At 41.5% G+C, this 27,740-nt stretch overlaps 1 protein-coding gene across 1 annotated transcript in view; it reads right to left on the bottom strand.

Moving 5' to 3' along the window:
* Positions 1-27,740, bottom strand: part of Ptprt (protein tyrosine phosphatase receptor type T) — a 784,117-nt gene that overhangs the window by 97,097 nt on the left and 659,280 nt on the right. The window contains exon 16 of the mRNA XM_042055120.1: positions 20,463-20,611. Within this exon, the coding sequence (XP_041911054.1) occupies positions 20,463-20,611 (149 nt within the window). The remainder of the gene's footprint in view (positions 1-20,462; positions 20,612-27,740) is intronic.

Genomic DNA, 27,740 nt, shown 5'->3' with positions numbered 1-27,740 from the left:
TGACTACAAAATTAACAAGTGATTCATTCAACACATAATTATCTATTATCCATTCTATACCAAGAGCTACACTAATCTTCAAGGATTCAGTTGTGACCAACACAGAAGTGAATGTTCTATATGCTGTGATTTTTGCAGGCTAATAAGAATGCTGATATTTGCCACAAAACACTGAGAAGAATAAGCAAGCATTTTCACACACAGCATTTCTGAGACACACTGAGAGGCAAAGTACACAGCACCACTATCCAATCATGATGCCTACGATCCACAATAATGACCAGTATGGCAAGATATCCCTAAAGGTACAACAGGGGCATTTAAATCTGGGTGATAACCGACAGATACATAACTGAAATTAAGACACTTGCAACAGAAAGGAAATCATGTCTGGTACTAGAAACCTAGCCAACTACAGGGGCTAGGGATATCATGGATCAAGTGTAGCTCTCACCCCAAATCAAAGAAGCTTTTCTTTGAAGCAAATGGAGATGATCACAGAAAACCACAACTGGTCATAAATGCATAGATCAACTGATCAAAGGTAGCTTTGTCCTAATGGATACATTTATAACACAACTCCTGCACCTACAGCTCAGGAGACATCACAGAAGAAGGGGTGAAAAACAGTGAGAGCCAGATGACCAGAAAGTCTGCTGTGGGGATTGTGTCTTCTAGAAATGACACGGAAGCTATACTCTTGCCACCTCAACAAAATGGCTGCCTAACAATATGGCTGCTCAACAATATGGCTGCCTAAACAAGACCTGAACAATAGGCATGCTAACCTGGAAGGGGAAGTCTCAAAGGTCCTATATCTAGAGAAAAAAAACTACAAGAAACTAATGACTGCCTAAAGCTCCTAATAGTTATTCAATACAAAATTTGTCAGCCCTGAAATCATATACACACAAGCAACACCAAACAGACCCAGCGGGTTGTATTTATATATTTATGTGTGCGTGCGCACGCGCGCACGTACATGCACACACACACACACACACACACGTAACAATATCAATCAAGTAAGAAAGGGCCATCCATTTGAGAGGAAGTGGGAGGGATTGGAGGCAGGTAGCAAAGGAGGGGTTGAAAGGAGGAAAGGGATGAGGGAAAGCAATGTAATTAGTTTTTAATTAAAATTAAAAATTGCAAACAAAGAAGTAGAAATTGTTTAGATAAGATATCCAGAAAACCCCTCCAAAATTGACATTTAATCACAGACCTGAAGGAGGAATGGTAGTTAAGAAATAAAGAGAAGAATATTCTAGAAAGAGGCAACATAATTGTTGAAGCCATGATGTTGGAAGTGCTTAGTGTTTTCAAAGAATGGGGAGATGAGTTAATATTTCTGGGATGTATTAGGCAATCAAGACAGTGGTCAGAGATGAAATTAAAGATGTCAACAGGTCTGGGAAAATGCTCCACTGGTAAAATAGTTGCCACATAAGCACTAGGTTCTAAGTTTGATCCTCAGAATCCACAGAAAACAATATGGGTGTGGTGTCACAGGCCTGCAATCCCAGCACAGGGGAAGTGGAGACAGGGGGATCCCTGGAGCTTGCTGACCAGCCAAGTATAGACAGATTGGTGAGCTCCAATTTCAGTGTGAGGTCCTACCTCAAAACATTAGTGGAAGGGGCAAGGAGGTCCCTCTGTCAGTAAATTATCTGCCATGCAAGAATGACGACCAGAGTTTAGATCCTTAGCACCTACATAGAAGAGTTGTACATTGTGACGTATGTCTGCAGCTTCAATGCTGAGTGTGAGGGTGGAGGAGACAGCAGTCAGTCTAGCCTATCAGTGAACAGGATAGATGGAAAAAGCAGCTCCTGACATTGACCTCTGGTCTCCACATGTGTATGTATACAAGCATGTGCACCCCCTCACACAAGCACACACATAAACATGCATGCTTATGTATGTAAGCACACACAGAGGGAATGTATGTGTGTGTGTGTGTGTGTGTGTGTGTGTGTGTGTGTGAGAGAGAGAGAGAGAGAGAGAGAGAGAGAGAGAGAGAGAAGCAGGAGAGACAGAAAGCAAGAGAGTCAGAGAGAGACAGAGAGAGACTATAAAGATGTAAACAGAACTCAGCTCATTCTTGGTCCCTATAGATTATGAGATGCACTTAAACTTTATTTCAGTAGCACATACATGGAAGTTGTTATTTGGGCTGGGGAGGGCTGGTTGAATACACATGGTAAGATTTACATCTTTAAATCTCAGCCTAGGCAAGTGCCTCTTTTTGTAAGTAAAGCTTAGCAATGACATTGAGTTGTTAGATAAACCTGTGCTGATAGATCAGTTTGAAAGGATAGTGACAGGACAGTGATAAGCTTATAGTGACAATGGCCAGAGAATAGATCTGCAAGTAGGTGTATCTGATGGGCACAGTTGGTTGAAGACTCACCACTGGGTCCCCACTGCAGCAGGGACAGGAGTGACTCTGCTAGTCTGGAATGACTCTCTTACTTTCTAAGCCTCTGTCACATCTGCAGATCAGAAGGAATTTCATCTAAACAAGATCAAAGACCCTGAAGATGAAAAGGGGTTTTCACCTAGGAAAAACTGAACTGCCCCAATGAGTTATTATCTGAATAATGACACTCATTGCAAAATCAAACAGGTCCAAACACTTCCAGGTATCAAGCTCTCAAAATATTGACTGGGCAAGAAAATATGAAGCAAGCCAGAACATCTAATCAATACCCAGTACTTAAAAACAGTTTTAAGAATGTAATACTAAAGCACACTCCCTACCCCTTCATTGCAAGGAGCTGGTCATGCCAGTTTTTTGTAGTGGTTGTTAATTCTCCGTGTGTGTGTGTGTGTGTGTGTGTGGTGTATAACAGAATTTCCTGTCTGTATCAGTATTTTGTGCTGTCATTTCCCAGAAGCCTTGTTTCTGTGGAAAAGTAAGACTTGCCTTGCTTAGTTTCATCAACTTCAGCACATTTGCCTCACTGTCACCAGGATGACCTTTACAAAATAGATGGCAATCTTTTCTCTTCATTTTTAACATCCACCTTAGCTCCTTGCAGAAATCAATGCATTTCAACACTTTCATATTCTTTAGGAGCTGGCCTGTGGTTCACTTGCCTACGTTCATCTCCTACCACTTAATACCAATGAGCTAATAGATCAAGTACCACAAGAGGCCAAGCCATTTATACCTGTGTGTCTAATGCAATGAGATTACTGAAAAATGCCAGGGACAGCTTGGATTCAGGGAGGGTGAGAACCACAAACATTGAAACAAACGCATTTCCTACCTTCTGCCTTCTGTAAGAAGCTCTGGGAAAAGTTAATGGTTTTAGACTCTTGTTTTTAAAACTTTTAAACCACCTCTCTCTCTCTCTCTCTCTCTCTCTCTCTCTCTCTCTCTCTCTCTCTCTCTCTCTCTCACTCATTCTCTCTCTGGAGAGAGCTGCTTGTTGGTTCCCGGCCGCCCAGCTATCTTAGACCGGAAATAATCACACAGGAACTGTATTAATTAAATTAAATCACTGTTTGATCCATTAGCTCTAGATTCTTATTGGCTAACTCTTATATATTAATTTAACCCATCTCCATTAAACTGTACATCACCATGAGGTCATGGCCTAACAGCAAAGTTTCAGCACATCTGTCTCCAGTGGTGGCTCCCGGGCTTCTCTCTGACTATGCCCTTCTTTCCCCCAGCATTCAGCCTAGCTTTCCCTGCCTACCTACGTTCTGCCTTGCTATAGGTCCAAAGCAGTTTCTTTATTCACTAAAGGTAATCACAGCACACAGAGGGGACTCCTACATCATCATCATCATCATCATCATCATCTCTCTCTCTCTCTCTCTCTCTCTCTTTCTGCATGTGTATGTGTGTGTGTCTAGGAGGAGACAAGTGGAGCTCAGAAGACATCTTCATGGAGCTGGTTCTCCTTTTCCATCCTATGTGTCCCAGTAATAGAACTTAGGTCATCAAATTTGGTGTCAAGCACCTTTAACTGCTGAGTCATCTCATCAGTACTGGGCTGTTCTCTGAAAGTATATATTTACCCTCATAAGGAATTATACAAGAGAGGAGAACTTTCTAGAGTCATAAAATCTGCAGACATCTCGACAAACTATTGGTAACAGCAAAGTTGCCACTAACAAAAATGTAAACTGGGAAACTGTGAACTATCCATACTGTCATACTAACTTTTAGCCAGAGCAGACATTGCCATTCTTCTTTACCCCTGCATATTTATTTTCTCCTTTTAAAATAGTGTGCCTGATTGTTTTTAAGATGGTTACCTTTGATTCTTTTAAGAATATATATTTTTAGTAATTTGGGAGGAATTTCATTGTGGTTGTTTGAATGTAATTGGCCCCTATAGTTTCATAGGGACTGGCCCTATTAGGAAGTGTGGCTTTGTTGGAGTGGGTCTGGTCTTGTTGGAGGAAGTGTATCACTGTGGGGGTGGGCTTTGAGGTCTCTGTTGCTCCAGTTTCACTCAGTGTGACAGTCAGTCAGCCAACTTCCTGTTTCTGGCAAGATGTAGGACTCTCAGCTACTACTCCAGAACCATGTCTGCTTGCATGCCACCATGCTCCCCATCATGATGATAATGGACTGAACCCCTGAAACTGTGAGTGAGCCATTTAAATTAAATGTTTCCTTTATAAAAGTTGCCGTGGCTCATGGTGTCTCTTCACAGCAATAGAAACCCTAACTAAGGCATCCATTCATCACATTTACTTTTCCCTTTCCATTCATCCTAATCACACTAACCTCACACCCTTGTTTTATTGTCTTTAACTCATCAAGTCGAATTTGTTCTGGCTCCATACTCTGGTATAACTGGCCATGCAGTGGAGTAAGGTTGTCTACTGGGTGCCACATCCTTAAAGAAAACTAACCCCCACCCTGGAAGCTATCACAAATAGCTCCTCAGATAGAGGTGGAACTTAGTAACTATCCCCCTCCCCCCAATATACTGGGATTTTGTCTGTCTTGAGCTTGTGTAGGTCTTGTGCCTACTGTCACAACTTCTGTGAGTTCATATATGCAACTGCCCTGTTGGGTCTGAAAAACAGTTTTCTTGCAGGTATCCACTGCCTCTGCCTCCTATAAACTTTCCACTTCTTCTGCAATGATCCTTGAGTCTTGAAACCGGGTGGAGTACGTGCAGTACAGAATTCCCATTTATGGTTGAGCATTTCATAGTCCCTCCGTCTCTGCATTTTGACTAGTTGTGGATCTCTAATCGGTAAGTTATTGCGGCCAAGAATTCATGATTAGACAGGTCATAGGCTCTAGGGAGAACCTGTTAATTAAGGGGCATGGTATCAAACCAACTCCTAATGATTCATTGTTATACCTATAGATTAGTGCATGTTTCAAACTTCACCAGAGAAGCTGCATTGTGCAGCAGACGGCAATTAACACCGTTGGTCCTTTCCCTTCCTGTATGTATATGCCATTACTCTTGTAGAGAAATGGAGTCTGCCCCTCAAGTCTCCTCAAGTTAAGCTGGCCTCCGACTGATCCCAATGATGATAGGCAGCAGAAGTGATGCTGGCACATAGACTTCATTTTTAAGATAATTGGCATTCTTCCTGACTTTCCTGAAATACACTCTCTGGGGGAAGCTGGTGATGCCAGAAGACATCCGATTGCTCCAAGCTTTCCCCGCTATAAGGAAGCCTGTCAAATGCATGGGGAGAGCAATATTAGCTTGTTCCAGATGTTTGAGTCATTTCAGCTCAGGCATCAGACATGCAAACAACGGAGTCATTGGGCCATTTCATCCCCAGCAGATGCTACCTGAGACAGAATTGAAGTGCTAGACATATGGCCCAAGGAGAGCTGTCATAGCCATTTCCAGCCACTCAGGACATCCCAAGCAGAAGCAAATAGCCCCTAAACTCTCTCCAAACTCTTGGCCCACCAAACTGTGAACAAAGCACAGTAACTGTTGTTTCTCCTGCCATCAGTTTTTGATGTGGTAAATAAAGAGTGGTCACTTGTGTCTCCTTTGCCGCCTTGACTGACTCTGACAATTGTTTCTGTAAAATCCAATTCTTCTACCATATTGTCCTTAACCAATGGAACCTATTCACATTTCCTGCAGGTATGCATCTCGCCTAGATACCTCTTCCCATCTAGAAAACTCTCTCATTACCTAGAAAACCTAATGGTCCCAAATGCCTTCCTTTTCAACTAGTAAGTTTCACTAATTATAGAAGGACTGTGGTTCTCAGAGCAAGAGAGGAAGTTGGCTCTCCATGGCTACATGGACCAGATCTGTGAAACAGGCATTTGTTGCCAACAATACAGCCTCAAATAAGCTGTATCTCCATGTTTCCATGTGCAGCCAGCCAGCCAGTCAGGTGAGAACCAAATCTGTTGTTACAAATGTTGCTTTGCTATTTCTCTTGCTTCTCTACCTGGCAGAGCCGGGAAGCAGCCAAACAGATTTGTCTATTCGTATGTGCCCTAAAGACATCTCATTTATACCCATTCCTGCTCAAGGGATTGGAAGCGTGATTTGACCACATTCCCCAGGCTCAGTTGACTAGACTACCATCTCAGGGTTCCAGGAACCATGAAAATGAACATGCAAAACCGTCTTGAGTATTGGAATACTGAGGTTGATGGTAAGTACACCAGAGGGGCTAAGAGCTGGGTGACACCTGACTGGCAAAGGCACATTCTTTGATCCATTTCTCCACCTGCATCCACTTAGAGATGTTGAAAATAGTACAACCATATGTGGCACCATCTCTGCCAAACATTTCTTTTAGCTTTCTGAGCATATAGCGGTTCACTGCCTAATTCGTATCTATCCATCCATCCACTTGTTATAAAGAGTATTGAGTATCTGTTCTGTGACAGACATTGCACTACATGCTGAGGATAGGGGAGCAATAAACCGTAAATGCTTTTCCCCATCTTGGAACTTTCATAAAATAGATCTTAGAAAAAAAATGTCTCTGAAAACCGTAGTCAGTCTTAAGGGGAAAAGTGAGCAAACACAACTCAGTGATGCTCTGGATAAGAGGGAAGGAGTTAGATAAAGGGATTAGCAGATTTTAAAAAGCGCTTGGGTTGAGCGTTAAAATAATCAATTAGGGGCTCGAACTTGTTTTTGTGATGGGCCAGGGAGTAAATATTTTAGGCTTCGTGGGTCAAGTGGTCTCTATGGCAAGTAACGACACTATCACAGCACAAAAGGAGTTGTAGAAATATGCAAACAGTGGGGCTGGAGAGATGGCTCAATGGTTAAGAGCATTCACTGCTCTTCTGAGGGTCCTGAGTTCAATTCCCAGCGCCCACATAGCAGCTCACAACTGTCTGATACTGTCTTCTGGTGTGTAGATGTACATGCAGACAAAGTACCTATGTACATAAAGTACAGAAATAAAAAAAAATTCTAAAGAAAGCTGCAGTTTGCTTTAAAAAAGAAATATGCAAACAGGAACGACTATGATCTAATAAAACTTCAGTTATATTAATAGATACCTTAGACTAGATTAGTCCACCACAATCTAGATAGAGAAATGGCATAGATAAAACCCCATGGGAAAAGACAGCATAGATGAGTCTCACAGAAAAGGGCAGTAAGGTGTGACAGCCTGGGAGAGGTGAACAGTTTAAGATTTCAGGGTGTTATCTTTGGCTCTTATCCTAATGTTTAACTTAGAAAAAGATATACCTGGTTATTGTGAGAAGAAATGGAGTAGAGAAAGATAAAGATGGATATATAAATTATTTATTATTTATTGCTACTATTGTCTTAGGGTTTCTATTGCTACAACAAAACACCATGACCAAAAAAAAAAAAAAAAAAACCAAGTTGGGGAGGTTTGTGTGACTTACACTTACAAGTTGCTATTCTTCACTGAAGGAAGTCAGAACAGGAACTCATGCAGGGAAGGATCCTGGAGGCAGGAACTGATGCAGAGGACATGGAGGGGTGTTACTGCTTACCAGCTTGCTTCCCAAGGCTTGTTCAGCCTGCTTTTATATAGAACCCAGAATCATCAACCCAGGGATGGCAGCACCCACCATGGGCTAGGCCCTCTCTCATTGATCATCAGCTGAGAAAATACCTTACAGCTGGATCTCATGGAGGCCTTTCCTCACCCAAGGCTCTTTCTTCTCTCATGACTCTAGCTTGTGTCAAGTTGACATACAAAACCAGCCAGTACAGATATTATGTATTATTTGTGGACTATGATCTTCTACTGAGGTAAGAGGTGATAATGACTTGGGAGGAGATGAATAGAGAGAGTGGGTATGGAGAAAACCACCTGAGTTCTAGATACAGCAAAACTTCAGAATAAGCGGTCCTTTTTTTTAAAAAAAAAAATTGGTTTCATTCTTGTTTTTTGAGCAAGGATCCTACATAGGTCAGGCCAGTCTCAACTTTGCTATGAACTTTGATCCTCCATCCTCAGCCTCCCAGTGCTGAAATTGCAGGTGTGAGCCACCATATCTGGGTGGGCATGGTAGAGGAGGGAAAATGGTGTTAGCTAATGCTAAAGACCTTTCAAAGAAGTCACGTGGAACAGTGCTGCTGTAGCGTGCACTCTCACACACACCCATGCACCCATGAAAATATCAAAAAACTCTATTAAATAGAGTTACCTTAGTAGAGGGCGACAGTGCCCCTACCAGAACCACAGGATAACCAATAAAAAACTTAATGCCATGAATGGCTGCTGGACAGAGAGGCCCCATAGAACCTCAGACAGAGGCTGTTGTCAGGGTTTTGGGTTACCCTCTAGAACCTGACAATAAGAATCTATCACTGAAGACACTACACACTTGAATCAGAGAACATGGAACAATTGAGCTGGTACTGATACAAAAGGCACATTCCTTCCGGATGGCTTTTATAGTGCCAGAAGGTGCTAGTCACACTACCAGGATAGGATAATTACCAGTCATCTACAATAACTTCTGGCCTGGCAAGACCTATGCAATAGTGGCATGAATGTCACATGAATAACTAACCATTTTTTTGATCAACTTAAGGTCCACTCTGTAAGTTTAAATTCATAAGTGGCACCATTATCAGGGACGAGAGCCTGGGGGTAGGCAGGGCCTATGACCTAGGGGCAGGACCTATCATTATTATTCTGCTTAATAGACATAGTATTAAACTAAATTCTCGTAACTAATCATCACATGCATTGATGAGTGCATCTCTCAACCCTTACCAGAGAAGCTTCTTTAGGTGATAGGTGGTGATTAGTAAGTACAGACACCACAACTGGTAAAGATGCAAAGAATGAAAGACAGGAGAATGCTCACATCTAAACTGGACATCTATAGCACCTCCCCTCTTCCTAAGCCTCAGCGATGATTGCGGAAGAGGGTGTGGAAGATGATAACAGTCAGCGAGTTCTCGATCATTAGTTTCTCTATTTAATTTTATAGCAGGGTCTTTAACCACCTGTGTGTAAGTCAGAGTCAACATTTGTGTCCCCAGACCGTTTTCTGGTGGATTTCAAGGACCCAGATTTAGCTGCCTACCTGACGCCTCTGCAGGGACTCACTAGTACCTCAAACCTAATGGCTGAGATGCAAGCACCACCCACTCCAACTGGAATCTGTTTCCAGTCTGGCCTGTTCTTTGGTTGATTGTCTCAGCAGCAAAAGCAGCCACCTGGAGTGAGAACAGCACAGAAACCATGAGCTTCAGGATTAAGAAAGACCCAGGGACCTCAGTGGTGAGAGGCTGTACAAAATAAAAAAGCACCCACTAAGGAAAAGAGAGCGAATGGCTGTAGAAAAGGAGTGAGACCCACAGAGAGTAGGAAAGTCAAGCGAAGGAATTGTTATTAGAAGGAGGGGCTACAGACAGATCAATCCCATAAAGCCTTTGCTTCAAAACCAGGCTTGCTTTCTTTGGGACCAACATGGCTTTGCTCAAGTAAGCGACTTCAACTCTCTGAGCCTCAGTTTCTTTAACTTGCACTACCAACTACTTCCAATATTATACAAAATGAGGCCTTCAAAGCACCGTGTCCGGTAATCACTCACAAAAACGTTAGCTAGTAGAATTACCTGACTTTACCGCTTATCCAGGCTGTTGCTTAGAGCTGAGGAGATTTAAAAAAAAAAAAAAAATGGTCTCTGAGACTTGGTTTATTCTGCTACCTAGCAACTACATATTTACATTTCCAGCATCTTTTCTTCATCCCTGATTACTCTGAGAAGCACATTCGAAGTGGCCTGCTATAATTCAGGACCACCTGTGAAGTGGAGAGCACCATTCTATTTTCTTCTGGAGATGCAGTGGCCTCGCATAAACCTTCAGCAGCGCCTTCGGCTTTGTTGCTTCGCTGATGTCCTTTTGAAAAGCTATTGGGAAGGAATGGCTGCGACAACTCCTCACAGTGACAGTGAAGGACCTTCGACGGCAAAATGTCGTCCCCACCCCTGCGAGGCAAAGGTGAAGCTGTAGCACCCGAGGAGCCTGTGAGGCCAGGAGTCAGCACTAGGCTCATTCAGCTTTCAGGCAGCTTAGCCTTCCTGGAATGTGAACTTAACTTGGTTACGGATGGGAGGCCCTTTGCTTAGTGAGTGCCAAACCTCCGGTCCAGTCTCATCTCAGACCACGGGCTTTCGGCAGAGCGCGCTGGACTCTGTGTCTGTGTCTGCGGTGCTCCAGACACATCCAAGCTGTTGTACTGTTCACCCGGGACAAGTCTTCTCTTGCATGGCCTTTAAATGGGCAGCTGCTAACTCAGTTAGACAGAGTTAATTACCTGCTGAGCCTCTGATTGGTGTTCCTGCAACACTATACATGCCTTTCCTCTATCGCTTACCATATTTATTGAAACAGATTCACTTACAAGTCTCCTCGTGGAGGAGAGTAATATCCTTGAAGGCAGAGACCGTGTCTTATTTATCTTTGCAATCCCTATAATATTTCCCCTATAGTCGGCATTCAATGAATATTTAAAGGAACACCTCAGCTACTCCCATAACGAGGAGATGAAAAGGATGATTCAATTTGAGGAGGTTCTATTTGGCAGAAATCAGATTGGGGACAGGGGTATGTATGCAGAAACTACTAGAAGACAAACCACTAATGACTATACAGTATACATAGCATTTTAACCCTGTGAAGGAAACTGTAAAAAAGGAGCTAAACCAGTCCCCAAGCTACTCTTAATTCCATCAGTGACTTAATGAATGATCTTTAGAAACCACCCCGAGGACCAAATTCTCCATTTCTAATAAGAGAAGGCTGGATCAGGTGGAATCTTAGACACTTCTTAATTTTTACTGTTTATTGTGCTACATTCATTTTTGTTCAAAATTCTTCTGAGCAATCTGCCACAATCTAACTCCTTAGTGTTTGTGATGGACAATTTGTTCACTTTCTTAAGGGCCACTTACATTCCCATTTCTCTCTTCCAAAGAGCAAACAATTCCACACAACTCTGCATTTCCAGGAGTTTAATAAGCACGTCCTTTATCTGTCAGTCAAGTGGATGATTGCAAAATATTCAATAATCCCTGTAAAATATTCAATAAAACTGGAGGTGGCAAGCTTGTAACATTCAATTCTTCTCCCAGATTCAATTTAATCCCGGAGCAACCAGAAAAGATAATTGTTCCTGCAAACAGAATTTTTGCACTTCTTTTTTTGCATTCCTCTTCGTGAGGCTCAGTTGAGCTCTTGCCTTTTACGGTGTGACTCATCATTGCTTCACCTTGGAAATTTCCGTTCCTTCCATCCTGACTCTTAGCTTGTTCACTTCTCAGGCAAAAGGAGAAGAAAATCCCACATGGTTGAGAGATAACCCTTGACAGGTGGATCCTCAGTCGTATTGACACGTGCTAGCAGCCTTCAGGTCAAATACTTCTGACAGCAATGTCCTCTTGAAACAGCCACTCCGGGGAGAAGAGCAGTCAGAGGCTTCCACCTAGTGAACCTGTAACTCTGTTAATATCAGAGACAACTTAGCAAATGAGGCGCGCAAGCTCCGGAGTCTGACAGACCTTGGCTTTACCTTGAGCTAGTGACTTTTAAACTTGAACTTCATTGGGATTACCTGAAAGACAATATTGAGCGTGTTTATCCCTAAGCACTAACCCTGCTGATTGTGCTCATTTGGAGACAGGGCTTTGGGACACGCTGCTTTCAATGGATGTCTCAATGTCTTTGGATCTGAGTTTCTTTCCTTTTCTTTACAAACTTGCAAATAAATAAAAACAAACATCGCATGCTAACCAGACCCAAACTCTATACAGCGCAGTGGACTTCTATACAGTTAGAATAAGCTTAGGTGTCTTTGTCTATAAATGTCAATAATAATGCCAATCCTCTATAAGGCAGTATAAAAGAGTGTTTTTCCCTATGGGGATAGAGGTATCAGACAGATCCAGGTTTTAGGTCTAACACTTACATTTAAAGCTACAAAGCTTCAGGACCTCTGCTTATTTCTATTTAAGTCTCTTTTTCCTCATTTTTTTTTTTTTTTTTTTTTTTTTTGGTTTTTCGAGACAGGGTTTCTCTGTGGCTTTGGAGCCTGTCCTGGAGCTAGCTCTTGTAGACCAGGCTGGCCTCGAACTCAGAGATCCGCCTGCCTCTGCCTCCCGAGTGCTGGGATTAAAGGCGTGCGCCACCACCGCCCGGCTCTTTTTCCTCATCTTTAAATCATCAGTTTACGATATGTATTCAATCCTCTCAATATGCTAATGATGCTAATAAATATGATATTAAGTATTCTGCATTGAAATAGGGATATCATTAACTATTTTTAAAAGATTGATTTAGTTTTATTTAATGTGTATGAGTCTTTTACCTACATGCAATTTTTATGCAGTGTAGGTGTGTCTGGTGCCCACAGAGGCCAAAAGAAGGCATTGGATCCCGTGAAACTGGAGCCAATGATGATTGTGAGACACCGTGTGGGTATTCGGAATTGAACCCAGGTCCTCTGCAAGAACAGTAAGTGTTTTGAGCCCCTAAGTAATTTCTCCAGCCACAATATCATTAATTCTTGAACAGGGATAACTATGACCATAAATATGAACAAAATTTTTCCTTTTTGAGACTAGAGACCTGGAAGAGTAAATGATGTCAGTGGCGACACAGTTGGAAGTAACACATAACTTGGTGGCTTTGGCATAAATAAGACATCAAATCCTTTCTCCTTTCAGGTCTGGAAAGTCATTTTCACACAGGCCAGATGTGCCAGTTCTGAAGGAAACAATGGTATCTACAATAGGCAGGATTGTGATAGGTACTTGGACATTAATTCAAATATAAGCAGTATACTCTGAATGTCAGTTTGGAATCCAGAGTGAGGATGAGGACAGCTCTCTGAAGGCCTAGCCTGGGCTAGAGTGTCCTGGTTCTCTTGGGAACTCTACTCCATGAGCACAGGTCAAATAAAAGGGCCAATTGAGGTTTTGAGCAGATGACAAATGGGGATGTGTACTCTACTGAAGCCTGACAACTGAAGTGGGGCTATTAAGTGCGTGAGAAGGACCTGGCTGTGTGAAACTTCAGTGTAATAGTTAAATAGATGGGGTGGAGGTGGGTGCCACAGAAACAGATTGATTCCATTACCCTATCCAACACCAGAGGGCAGACAAAGCCAGCGCTGGGCTACTGATTGGTACATAGGTGAAAAAAAAAAAGAAATAAACGAGTTGAAATTATAGTGACAGATTTTAGACTCATAGAAGATGAAATTTACTCTGAGAAAAGTGTGAGGTTCTGGAATTAGAGAAATCTTAGTATGAATCGTAATTCCATCATTTACCCATTGATTGATTCATTTATATAAATAAATTGTCAATGAGTATCTGATGGGCAGAGATTTGGGCAATGGCCAGAGTGTATTCTTACAAAGGACCCAGGAATCATGCTTAGGATTTTATGCTATAGTGATGTTGTTTATAATACCAGCATATAATATAATCCTAGCTATGCTGCTTGGGACTAAATACACAATAATACACAAAATTAATTCAGCAAAAACAAAACAGACCCAGATAACGTCCTCAATGGAGGAAGCAGTCATCAGCATCACATACCAAGTCCATCTGTGGTTGGCTCACCTTCCCAAGGAGTTCACCACAGTCCTCTCCAACCCCTGGTACATTTTAAAGTCCGCATCTATCTTCCCAATGCCCTATTTCTAAAGTAAGTCAGGCTGCATTTGCCTAGTGCTTCCTCTTGCCAGCCCCATCTCTGCTCAACCATTCTGTGAGAGAATCAAACTTCAGCATTCACTGACTTGAGCCCAAAGAAATCCTTTTATGAGTTCTGTCTGTCGAGTGACAGGGACATGCCTCAGGCTTTAGGGGCTACTCTCATCATCAGAAGAAAACAGCCCCTGAAGCATTTCTGCTTGGACTGAAATGAACCAGGAGAAGATGACACATGAATACATAAGATGAAGAAGACATAAGCACAATATACAAGGACAGCACCCGAAGAAACATCCGGAAAAGGAACAAACAATCAAAGGGGAAGAATTATCAATATGCAAGCCAGTGAGATCAAAATCAGATTACTGAAGAAAGGGAAGTGTTTCTTTAGCTGGAAAACAATGCACATTTTTGTTCTTGAAATGTACTTGTAAGTGTATTTTGATCACAAAGACGGGGGGAAGAGTCCTGGAGTTCTTTGTGCAGGTTGCTTTAGCACAAAGCCACACAACAAAGGTGCACATTATCTGGACCTCTGTTTTCTTGCCCCGTGGTGAGTCAGGGGCCAGAAGCCATTCCTGTTCATTTATTTCTCTGTCTTCTTGCAGATTGCACCAGCTCGGCAATAATGAGGATGAGACCACTGATCTAAAGTCTTGCCTTCCTCGGAATCTCCTAGAGGGACAATTTGTACAGAACCTGTTTGTGCGAGTAGCTACTGGGCAGGTGCATCTGCAGCAGGAGTTTGGATGAATAGAGGAGATGGGAGGAGGCACTGTCCTCCTACTCTGCAGGGTTATTTTGCTTTGTATTTTTTCTTTTCTACCCAGCTTCACGGTAGAGGGATTGATAAAGATTAAAGACAAAAATGTCCAGCTTGCAAAGGGGAATGCGTGCTTCTGGATGTCGATTTCTTTAACGATTCTTCAAAGAATTTTAGGAAGACGTTTTAATATATAAATGTATCAGTTTACTGTCAAGTGGGTTCAGTTATATACATATTATCAGGACAGGGTTCCTACAAGGCTGGCCAGCACCTCGTGACAACCTGGTTCCATTGCAGTACCCAGACATAGTCCTCTGTTTTCTACAGAGAGGTGGTGGCAGCTTTTGTTCACCTGGTAGAAAATTTACCCACCGTGTCACTGGGAAACAGCACTGTCTGTCTCTGCCAGTACCAAAAAGCTTACTCAGTGGAGCTGGCAATCGCTAAGCTACAGTGAATGACTCTGATTTGAGGGTGGGTAACCCTATTTGGCGCCAAATTTTAAGTCTACTATTTAGTGCTCTGTGACTTTGGGCTTGTTTACTTTAGCTACCCCAAACCTGGTGTCTTCATTTTCAAAATGAAGGTAATATAGAAATCACATACTTCTGAGGAGGTTTGACAATAATTTACAAAAAACAAAAGATCCAGTGCATAGTAGGTACTCCTCCAAGTTGCCTTCTTCGAGTGTTTGCTACCAGGAAGTCAAGAGATAGATCGCTATGTAAAAGTTAGTCACTGCTGCAGGCACCTGCACACACATACACATCTGCATCCACACATAAAAGATACTGCGATAAGTACATTCTGAAAAATATTTATTCGTGAGGTGTGTTCCTAATTTATTACTATTTTTCTCAGCTTGCTTCTGATTTAGCAGTGCACTTAATGGTCTAATGTCTAGTGATTTTAATATGATCTAGCCTGCATATTTAGATTCACTTATGATATAAATTATATGAAATGTTTCATTGACTTGACTTTATTCTTTTTATTTCTAATTTTCTAATATTAATTTTTTTTACTATTGTTTTTATCAAGGGTGCTCTTGTTGGCTATTTCCCTAAATTCTTGGTAGAACTAGGTGTTTAGGCTTTAACTGATACAAGGAAAATGTGTCCAGATTATGACCTGTCAAAGACCATGTACTCTATACCTCAGTTTCCCCATATGAAGAATAGATAACATAGAAAACCTATATTATTTTTGACACGGAAATAAGGGTCTACTGTTGAAATGTATTGCATTAATAGAAATATTTATCTGGAGTCTGGAGAGATGGATCAGTGGTTAAAAGCTCTTGCTTGCTCCTCTTCCAAAGGACCTGGGTTTGATTCCCAGTGTCCACATTAGGTGGTTCACAATTTCCTGTAACTCTAGCTCCATGGGAGTGCACTCAATGGTAGCCAGTGAACAAGGATGCCCAAGTGCACTATGAGAAAGGTGAACAGCTAAGCTCCCGCATTAGAAGGATACAACTGTGATTTGTTTTGAAGCTTTTTATTTAGTCTGAAAATGAGCCAGGAGAAGACATGCAAATACACGAGATGAAGCAGATGTAAGCATGATATATAAGGCAGGTACTTGAAGAAAGCCCCAGAAAGCAATCCCAGTGAGCTAAAGATCACAGGAAAAAAAATTACAAGTACTCAAGGCAGCCAAGATCACAATCAGATTACCTAATAAAAGCCAGCTTTTCTTTAAATGGAAAACAATGTGCATTGTTTGTCCTTGAAATGTTCCATGCACTGCTTTTAAAAGAATGCCTAAGCACTCAAAACAACAGCCCCTATCTGGCAGAACCCTGTCACCCTGCTGTCCCAGAGGTCATTGTTCCTATACAATATTGAGAGGCTTGACTGAATAGATGTTGCCAAACATAGCAGTCACTGGTAATAGATAAGGCCAGAAAACAGACCTAAGCAGGATGACGCAGAATTTGAATAAAGCTAGGGCCCACCTGCTCAATAATGAAATAATTGCCCAAAGCATGTCCTTCTACAATCTTATCCGATATAACAACCATTCTCCTGCCCTCCCTCTCTCAATGCTGCCTCAAAATTTGCACATAATCTCAGTTGCTCTTAAAGATGCCGATTCAGAAGCCAGACAGCCACTTCCCTAATGTCACGAAAATAGATTCAATTTTACATACATCAGGGTGATTTTAGAAGCAATTTCTACATCTCCAGTGTAAGCATTACTTAAATTTTCCCCTTCAAATCTCATCCCAGTGGTTCCATAGGGCATTTTAAAAGTTACCTGATGCATTTTAGGGCATTCAGAAAAATAAAAAAATCTCCAGAGTGTGTTTACAGCTGCAGCCCTAGATGCTAGATGTCTAGAAAGAATATAAAATATTCAGTGATTATAACAAATGCAAGATTTCATAATAATTAAATATAACCAGTCAGTTGAAAGTTGTTTTTTTCTGTCTTTTAAAAAGGAATATCATTAAAATAAATATGTATACACGGGTACATAGGAGCACATATGGCTTTATATATGCATGTGTATTCAAATATAAAATATGGACACCATACACATTGAATTGTTTGGGAAGACTATCCTTGATCTTTAAAATGCCTCATCAGATTTCCACTGAATGTTCTTCCTCTTTCTCTTTAGTGAAGAATCCACCCAGTCTTCAGTATTTTTATCTCCAGGATCTAACTTTTTGTCCACAGTGCAAACAGTGGTGATATATCTCTTTGAAATCCAAGAAATCAGTGTGACCTACGTTGTTTTCCCATGTGAGTAGCAAGCTTGAGATTAAATACCTGCAATTTCAGGGTCACAGTGATTGTCAAGCTTCTTGGACCATAATATTTCGGCATCTGATGCCTTTCCAGGACGTTTTTATAACAAGAAAATAAGTGTGCAAATGAGGCTGGGCTATACAGGAGAGTTTTGGTCTGGGTAAGTAACACTAGGGCCAATTTCAAGAAAAACTTGCAATTCTCAAAGTAGAAGGGACAGAGACAACTCGGGATCAACTTTTCTTCAAGGACGTGCTATGTCTATTTCCTAGGCAGCTCCTCTGTGCCTTTCTAGCTCTCTGTCTGCCTATTCTTTTTGAATCTCCAGGAAATACATGATTTAGGCAATTCACCCAGATTAAGGGAGGAAAAAACTGTGTGTAGGATAAAGCAGATCACAGATTGCTTCTCATCGCTAAGAAGAAGCAAAAATTAAATATCTGTTGGTAAGACCATCAGTATATTTTTAGATTTTTATTGTAAAAGCCATTATCCAACTTTAAGAGGTATTCAAACTTGGCATTGTCAATGGGGCAGAATGATATCATGTGGCTGTTTATAAAGTCTAGTGCAGTAAATAATACCACCATCTTTTCCCAATATTATTAGCCTAAATGAAATTTGATGGTAAATCAGAGAGCTCTGGCATGTAGACCATTTTATGGAACTACCACATCAGACTTTGGAAAATGTAAAATTCCCAAGAAAATAAAGTCATGGGACTATTGGAAGGCTGACAGAACAAACCAAATGGAATATGAGCTCCTTGTCTGGATCCTGACCTACAGTGAAGGAAGCGGAATATTCTGGGGATGCAAGAGATCTTTAATTGCAGATGAACATCGTTGATATCACTGGATCAATTCACACTTCTTAATGAAGATTAATTTTATTGAGGTGTGTTGAAGAGCTGTTTTACACTCTAGGAATCCACATACCCAAATCTCTACAGGTAGAATGTTCCAAAAACTTCAACTTTATTTCTAAATAGCTCAGAAGATTGGGTTTAGTGAGAGAGAGTGCAACCAGATGCCAGTATTGAAAAATGTGACCAGTTGGTGAATGCGGGTAAAAAAATTGAGTATCCCTTTTCCCTCAGCCTTTTTTGGGGGGAGGGTAGGTTTAGACCAAAGACAGCACATCTATATTTGAAAATCATAATTGCCTTCCTTGAGGAAGTTCCTAAAGGGTTCTCTAAGAACTACCTGGATGATGGTATAAAATCCACAGCCTTGAGTCTCTGCCCTATATCTCATCCACAAGGAGATTTTGTTTGGAAAACCTTCCAAGTTTTTTTTTTTTTTTTTGCTTCATACCAGCTTAGGGGACTTAGATCCATGAGAAATGATCTGTGTAGCACTAGGAAGCTGAGACAAACATATCTTACCAATGAAATAGGATCTGCAACACTAAGTATCTTGTAGGATTATGGCGGAAATGAAACAAGAGTGTCTGCATCAAAGACGGTGTGATATATATATATATATATATATATATATATATATATTGGTTTCCTTTATTCTTTCATGTTCTTATGGCTCCATATCCTCCAGACAGACCATATCTAAAGTGATCATCATAAAATGCGGTTCCTTCTGTCTATAATGTATAAGATATATAGTGAAAATAATTATCTTATTATTAAATCCAGGAAAGAACTAGCTTATAGCATGGTTGAAAGATCAGAACAAAAGGCAGTTTTTTCGGGGGGCAGAGGGGGAAGGCAGCTTTTTCAATCCTGGCCACTAAACTCGGCTTATAACTACCCAGCCTCAAAGTCCTCCTTTGGATGAGTCAGCTGTGGAACCTAAACTACTTATATTAGCCAAGGATGCCTTAATAATTCTACATGAAAATGAAGATAGTTTTGACCTAAGAACTGTTTAGGACTCAGGAGGCACAGCTTCTAGTAGGTACATGGAACTCAGCAGCCTTGGGAGTTTAGAGATTGTTTCTTAAATATTAGGGACACAGAGAGAAGCATTCCATGACTCATCTACCTTACAAAGTAAATACGAAATAGTTTTAAAAATTGTCAGCTACTAAATTCAGTATAGTGTGCTTTTTGCCTTAAGGTCACAATCCTCCTCCTTCTTTGTCACTATTATTATTTTTAACTACCTGTCTCTATTTAAGATAACTTGTTCCCTTTCCATCTGTTTAGGCATAGATTCTGTCTTTTTCTCTTTTTTAGATATGTGGTTTATGTGTATGTGTACGCTCACATGTATTTGCATGTGTGTGCTTGTGTATACAGGTTGTGTGTGTGTCTGTGTATATATATATATGTGTGTGTGTGTATATATATATATATATATATATATATATATATATATATATGGACATCAGCAGTTGGTATTTTGTAACTACCCTAATCACTCCCTACCTTTTTTCTCGAGGCAGGGCTTCTCACTGAACTTGGAACTCACTGATTTGGCTAGACTGGCTATCCAGCAAGCTCAAGAGAGTCCTTCTGTCTCCATATCCCCAGTGCTGAGCTTATTGGCACATGCCATCCAAAACATTTTCTTTGGGTACTGGGGATCCAAACTTCATGCACATGTGGCGTGTTGGCTGGACCCCCTCCCTGGTCCCATATTCTTTTTTTACATCTGGTTGGGCTACTCCAAAGCTTTGTCAGGGAGAAGACCTTTCCTCTCTGATATCCCATGAGAACATTCTGATCCCACAGTTTACTGGACTTAGTCACTGTGAGTGATACACAGGAGAGGCACCAGGACCAAAAGCGACCACTGATACTCCATTCACCTTAGTTGACTCGACTTACTGAATCCATTAACATCCTGAGAACTGGAGGAGAAGCCTTCATCATTGCGGTTGGTGCTGAGCTTGGTGGTGGGCTTGTCAGCTGAGGCCACGGGGCCCATCTCCCTCTGGGCTCCGCTCTGTGTCTCCTTCTGCTTCTTAGCCAGCTTCCTTTGGGACATGTGCAAGGGAAAAATCACAGTCAGATGGTTCTAGTTGCATTAGAGGACTGGGAAGGTAGGCTGCTCTCTTTCCCCATCCCTTACTCTCAACACCATATTTAGTTCATTCAACATAAGCAGAAGCAAGGCAGGCTCTCCAATGTCAGGGTCAAGTAAACACAAGCCTTCCTGAAACCAGAAATCATTTTCATTGAGTAGTTGTTTTTACCTTAACAATGAGCATGTTATATATTTCAGTTCATAATGAGAAATCAATGAGGCTCTATAATGATGCTTCCCTCACTTTCTTTATGGAGGGAAGAAAGTTCAGACTGGCCTCTCTGTTTTCATTCCTCTAAACACCCTCCCCCTCCAAAAGTCCCACTGTGGAATTCTATCTCTCTTTGAATTACACCAAGCAACCGAGATTTTTATTCCTCCCTAGGGAGCTAAAAGGTCAAAGACTTCTTTTATGGACTTAAAGATGTAGTTGACTTGGATTTCAACTGATAGGGCTTAGCTATTTCATAAGAGACACAGTATGGCCTTCCTCAGTGATTGAATAATAAAAGAATTCACCACACAGCCGCAGACTGAAGTGGGGTTGGTGGTTGTTGAGGGTGAGTCTTTTAGCTCAAATAAAGAAAAGCCAAAGTTGGGCTTGATTCATAAACATTCTTATAGAAGCAGCAGTCCCAGAGAACCAGAGAGACATTTCTAATAACAATACTGTAGAGAAGCATTTCTTAAAGTTTGGTGTGAATCCAAATCACTCAAAGATGTAAGACAGCACCCAGAAGTCTAGATGCAGGACTGGTATATAGCCACCAAGGTCCCCTAGTTGTCCTGACCCCAACCACTGAGGCTACACCTCCTTTGACTCTAAGCAGACATGTGCATGTGTGTATAGCCTACCTCTGCTGCCTGGGGCAGGTTTATTCATCTCTGTCTATGCTGAACTTGTCTACGCATTGCACCAAATAGCGGGATGAGACTCATATAGTCACACAGATTCAATGAGGTAGAACATACAATACACGGAGAACAGTGCCTGGCACTTAGAGGACAGTGAGCACATGGAGGTTGCTTTTAAATCTTTGCTGACTCAGCCAACCATATTCTAAGGTCTCAGCACCCTCCTCAGCAGTCCCACAGTGGGATTCTGTCTTTTAATTATATCAAGACACAACAACTTTGATTCCTCACTGGGGAATAAAAAGGTCAAAGGCTTCTTTCCTTATGGATTAAAAAATCTATTTCACTTAAATTTCAACTGATGGGGCTTAGGTATTTCATAAGTGATAAAAATATGATGACCCTTCTTCCATGCGGTCCTCCAGGTTTGCACTATATCTAAATATAGTTGTCCTGTTCTTATGAGATGCAAATCTATGGTCTAAATATGTATTTTAAGGATAAAATTTTCTGAGTCTATTGCTCCAGTCTTCACAGAACTTGGCTTGAACCTTAGTCTTTATTATTCTTGTTCCAGTGAAGAAAGAACAGACATCCTAAAGAGGTTAATTTTTAAATGTAACATAGGAACAATGTTCCCAATAATGGCTAGGTCATGTCAAGAGTTAATGATCTCCTTGCCACAAGAAGCACTAAAGAAAAGGATAAATCTGGATAGAAAAGTATGTTAGAAGAGTTTATCTCTGTCCAACTCCCAACTGACAGCTTTCTCTTAAGAACACGGGTCTAATGTGTAAGTGCAGATTACAGAGAATGACAGATGGTACCTTTAAGTGAATATAATTTCAGAAGTCTTTATTTGACGTGGGATTCCCCTCTGTATGCTGTGAGTATGTTTTATTGCCATTGGTTAATAAAGAAGCTGCTTTGGTCTATGGCAAGTCAGGATATAGCCATGCTGGAAAATATATATAAGGAAAGTAGGTAGAGTCAAAGAGATGCCTTGTAGTTGCCGAAGGAGGCAGATGGCATATAGCTGCTGAAGGAGGACACACTGGAAACTTTCTGGTAAGTCACAGCCTTGTAATGATACACAGATTGATAGAGATGGGTTAATTTAAAATATAAGAGTTAGTTAATAAGAATCCTGAGCTAATAGGCCAAATACTATTGCAATTAATATAGTTTCAGATCTGTGTGGCTGGGAATGAAAAAGCAGTCTCCACTTGCATTTATTCATGAAAGGACTATTAAAAAGGTCATAGGGGCAGCAAGATGATATAGAACTGAGACAAGACACCTTGTTTCCCACTTAGGAGCCCAGAGGGATAATCAGAGGAAGCCATAATCAGAAGCCCTAAGGAGAGAGTTGAAAAGAGAAAACCAGATGGGTAGAACTTTTCTCTTGAAGGATCTGGTCAGTCATAGATGAGCACACAGAGAGGATCTGGTCAGTCCTAGATGGGCACACAGAGAGGAAATCATTGGCCACTGTAGCAGAAGTAATAAAATCCCAGAGACAGAAATTGGGGTTCAACCCAAAAGCCAGATAAGCAAAGCAGCCAAGCCACTAGAGAAGTCTTACCTCCACCAAGGCTAGATGACTACAAAACTAAGCAGACTAAGCCTCTCTCTTCTCTTATTTATATTCCCTCTAGTGCTGACATTAAAGGCGTGTGACTCCCTAGGACTGGGATTAAAGGTGTGAGCAACCACTACCTGGATTTATTTTTGCATTGATATCGTGTAGCCCAGGGTAGTCTTGAACTCACAGAGATCCATCTGCCTCTGTCTCCCAAATTCTGGGATTAAAAGTGTGTGTCACCATTGCCTGACCTCTATTGGCTTTAGCTTTACTACTGGTCTGCAGGCAAGATTTATCTATCTATCTATCTATCTATCTATCTATCTATCTATCTATCTATCTATACATACATACATACATACATATATTATTACAGGCCTCAATACTCCAATTCCCCTTTCCCCATGCTCTGACTTCCTATAGCAGTTCTCATTAACTGAACTTAATTAAAAGCTCCAAGTGTCACAGGACTCTTCCAATGGAGTCCCTGCAGAGCACAGTCCAGCAGTAGAAAGCATGACAGAGAAAAAGACATGGGGAATCTGAACAGAGAAGACGGTAGCTTTTAGAGTCCTCATTTGGCCATAATTTGAAGATCAATGTGGCCTAAAGTGGAATTCTTCATTTATTTGTTCTTGAAAACTGGCCTGGGGAAGGAACTGCACTCAAGGTAAGGAACACATTTTGTTTGGGGTCGTTAATGGTTTGGTCACAGGCAGAGATGGTGCACAACTGAAACTACTCCAGGTGGTCAAAAGAGAGACAAGAAATACAGCCTGGCTCAGCCTGGCCCTCTCTCGTCACCATTAGACAATTAACTGGCAAAGAAAAGACCAGTGAAAAGAAAAACGAATAATTTTGTAGCTGATGACATTTCACAATTTTATTCTTCATTCATTATCAAAAAGGAGTCTGTTTAAAAATGTATATGTGACCTTCTTAATCGTAAATTTGAAAGGATATACAGCAGATATTTTGCTTCCATCCAATCTCGCTCACATTGCCCCAGCAGGAAATAAAAGGAAATCTGATAAGAGAATTAACTTGGAAAGTACAAATGAGTATGAATCAGAGCTTTGCTATTTCCTTGGAGGCAGAACTTCCAGTCAATCTCATTCCATTCAGGGTAAATAATATAGACAGAGATGCCTTCGACACAAATCATTGGCTTCCAAAGGAGTAATAATATCCAAAAAAGATATTGCTGCTTCTTCTTAGAAAAATGTCATTTTATAGAAATGTTCAGGTAGAACCAAATACATACATACACACACACACACACACACACACACACACACACACACACACACACAGCACACACACACACACACACACACACACACACACGAAAAGAAAAACAGCCTCTCCAAAACATGGAGGTATTTAAAAATTTTTAAAGTAAGCTATAAGTATCAGCTATATAATATCTATGTTAGCTAGGTTTACATAAAAAATACCAGAGACAATGAGCTTCTTTTCTTTTTCTAAAGTCTTTCAAACATGTTCATAAATGTATGTACACTCATCTGACAGCTAAAACAGTATTGGGGATTACTTAATTTTTAATTACTTAATTACTTAGATTTTTCCATAGATGGCAGTAGCCTTAGTTCTCACTTTTTCTTTTTCTAGAGAAGCAAGTTTGCTTCGGAGTCATTGACTTGCTGGCCCCTCTTGCTTTTTTTCCTCTAGCGAGTGAACGTTTTCTGTGTACATGGCAGAGTAAGCTGCTCAAGATAGGAGCCAGGAAACAAAATGATTTAGATAGGCTGAGGTCAGAAAAGTCACCCCAGGGACTTAAGGACCTTTCACTAAGTCTTACAGTTCCAAAGCATCCACAACACTGGACTTGGGGCCTTGGGCTTAACACACAGTCTTTTGTGAGAGGGGTGGGACTCCTCCAAACCACAGTAGTATCCTGGGTATGAACCCACAGCTGAAGCTTCTGGCTGAAATTAGTAATGGGCAAACACCGTGAGGGTTTGTCGATAGGTAAACACAGCGCTAAACGTGGAAATGGGGGAGGCGCAGAGAAAAAAACCCCACAAACTCACAGCTGGCATTCAAATTTTTAAGCATTAAAAATAATATTAGTAACAGGAAAAAAATGGGTATTTCTTGCCATCATCACAGAATTTAACTTCTCTCTTCTGTTTTAATTTTTTGCCCTCTCTGGAGTTAACCCAAATCTGAAAATACTCAAGATCTTCTGATGTGGGAGAGTCCCCTCTGTGTGCTGTGATTACCATTAATGAATAAAGAAACTGCTTTGAGCCTATAGCAAGGCAGAACATAGGTAGGCAGGGAAAGCTAGGATGAATGCTGGGAGAAAGAAAGGCAGAGTCAGAGAAATGCCATGGAGCTGCCACCAGAGTCAGACATGCCGAAACTTTGCTGGGAAGCCACTGCCATGTGGTGATACACAGATTGATGGAGATGGGATAAATTAATATGTAAATTAATTTTTAAGAGTTAGCCAATAAGAATCTAGAGCTAATGGGCCAAGCCGTGATTTAAATAATATAGTTTCTGTGTGACTATTTTGGGTCTAAGATAGCCAGGGGGCCGGGAACCAAGAAGCGGCATTCTCCTCCAACAAATCTTCAAATTATAGTCTAGGCCTCAGTTTCGCCTCCTGTTCACACTTCCTCGTAAACAGCAACTATGTCCCCCACCCCATGATGCTCAATACTCGTGGCCTTGATGTGTTCTTATTCTCCACTGGGCACCTCTCTTCATCTTTCAAAGCTGAAAGTCAATCCAGTGTCAGACCTCCTCTGGGGCTTCCTGGTGTTCCACTAACAGAACTGTAATTTCCTTCTCTCAGGCTGACTCATTCTTTGAACAAATATTTGAGCACACACATGTATCAGGCTCTGTTAAATGTAAGAAAGCGGTGTCTTCTCCACCTTGACCCTCTGCAAGCCCAGGGACAAATGACAAAGACAAGCATGGAATAGGTAAGCGCGGGAAATGTAAAAATCGCAGAGACGGAGAATGCTGTGAAGTATTTGGTGCCAAGAGAGAGTTAATACTAGATTTGAACTCTGGCGGGAGACCAGGAAAGGTTCTGATGCCATGTCAGCTAAGCACCCCTCCACTCTTGTGACAGTCACTCAGCTATCACCCACTAGGGTGAGTACCTCTCGGGAGAAGGGCTTTTGACTCCTTGTATCCACTCCAGTTTCTTGTTGAGTATCTGGCACACAGCCCATGCTCAATAAATTTGTTGCACACATTTCTATTTAAAAGTCTATGATTTGAAGTGGAGAAAAGATTGTTATCCTGCTCCGAGTACAAATTATAACCACTTCAAAAGTAGATAAGTGCAACCAAAGAGAAGGAATGCCCTGCTTGGCATCAGTTTGGGCCTTGGAATACATGTACCTTGGGATATTTGGGGTAGATAACTCAGCATTTTGTTCTTGGAATATTTGCGGTGTTAGTCTTCATAGAAATCTTTTTAAAAACAAAACAAAACAAAACAAAACTCTGGATCCTATGGGGTATTCAAGTCACAGAACATTAAAAACCAAACAGCCAAACATCATAAAATAGTCCTATGACTCATGGGGTGGTCCTTCGGGGCCCTTAACACTCGAGTACTTGTGACTTTTCTGAACTTGCAAGTATTTCTCTATTAGTTTGGCATCTCTTGTCAATTGGGTCACAGGATTTCACCAGCAGGAGGTACCAAAAGCTGAAGAAAAGGGAGAACACAGAGGCCTAAGGATTCCTCTGCAGGTCCTTTCCAGAGGCGGAGAATGTTTCAAGACAGTAATCTGAACCTTTAAAAAGCTCTCTCTCCTCTTGAAGTCTTCACTTTTTTTTCCTAAAATTATTTTCTTCCCCTTTGCTCATGAGCTTGTTGGACAAGCAGTTAATGTGCATGTACGTTGCACCTGTGGCTGCAAGACAGGCTTTGCAGATGAAAACAAGACAAAACCCAGACAGGGGTCCTTTCCAGTTTGGGCTGGGATGTAAGGATTCCTACAGCTAGAAGAGTTTAAGTACATATTGGAAATTTTCTTGGAATAAAGGCAGTGAGGGATTCTAGCATTCATATTCAAAAAATCCCACAGTCTCTTCTTGTCCGGAACAGGAGAATCCAGCTTATTATTGGAAATCTTGAGAGTTCCATCTAAGGGAGTTTTTTTTCCTGAATATGAACAACTATATACATCCTCCTGGGCAGACACTGACCAGCCATGGACACTCTCCTGGGCGGACACTGACCAGCCATGGACACTCTCCTGGGTGGACACTGACCAGCCATGGACACTCTCCTGGGTGGACACTGACCAGCCATGGACACTCTCCTGGGTGGAAACTGACCAGCCATGGACACTCTCCTGGGTGGACACTGACCAGCCATGGACACTCTCCTGGGTGGAAACTGACCAGCCATGGACACTCTCCTGGGTGGAAACTGACCAGCCATGGACACTCTCCTGGGTGGACACTGACCAGCCATGGACACTCTCCTGGGTGGAAACTGACCAGCCATGGACACTCTCCTGGGTGGACACTGACCAGCCATGGACACTCTCCTGGGTGGAAACTGACCAGCCATGGACACTCTCCTGGGTGGACACTGACCAGCCATGGACATTTTTTTTCCTTCCCAGAGGGCTTTGTC

Source organism: Arvicola amphibius, chromosome 5, assembly GCF_903992535.2.
Source record: "Arvicola amphibius chromosome 5, mArvAmp1.2, whole genome shotgun sequence".
Classification (NCBI taxonomy): Eukaryota; Metazoa; Chordata; class Mammalia; order Rodentia; family Cricetidae; genus Arvicola; species Arvicola amphibius.
This window is presented reverse-complemented; position numbering and strand designations above follow the sequence as displayed.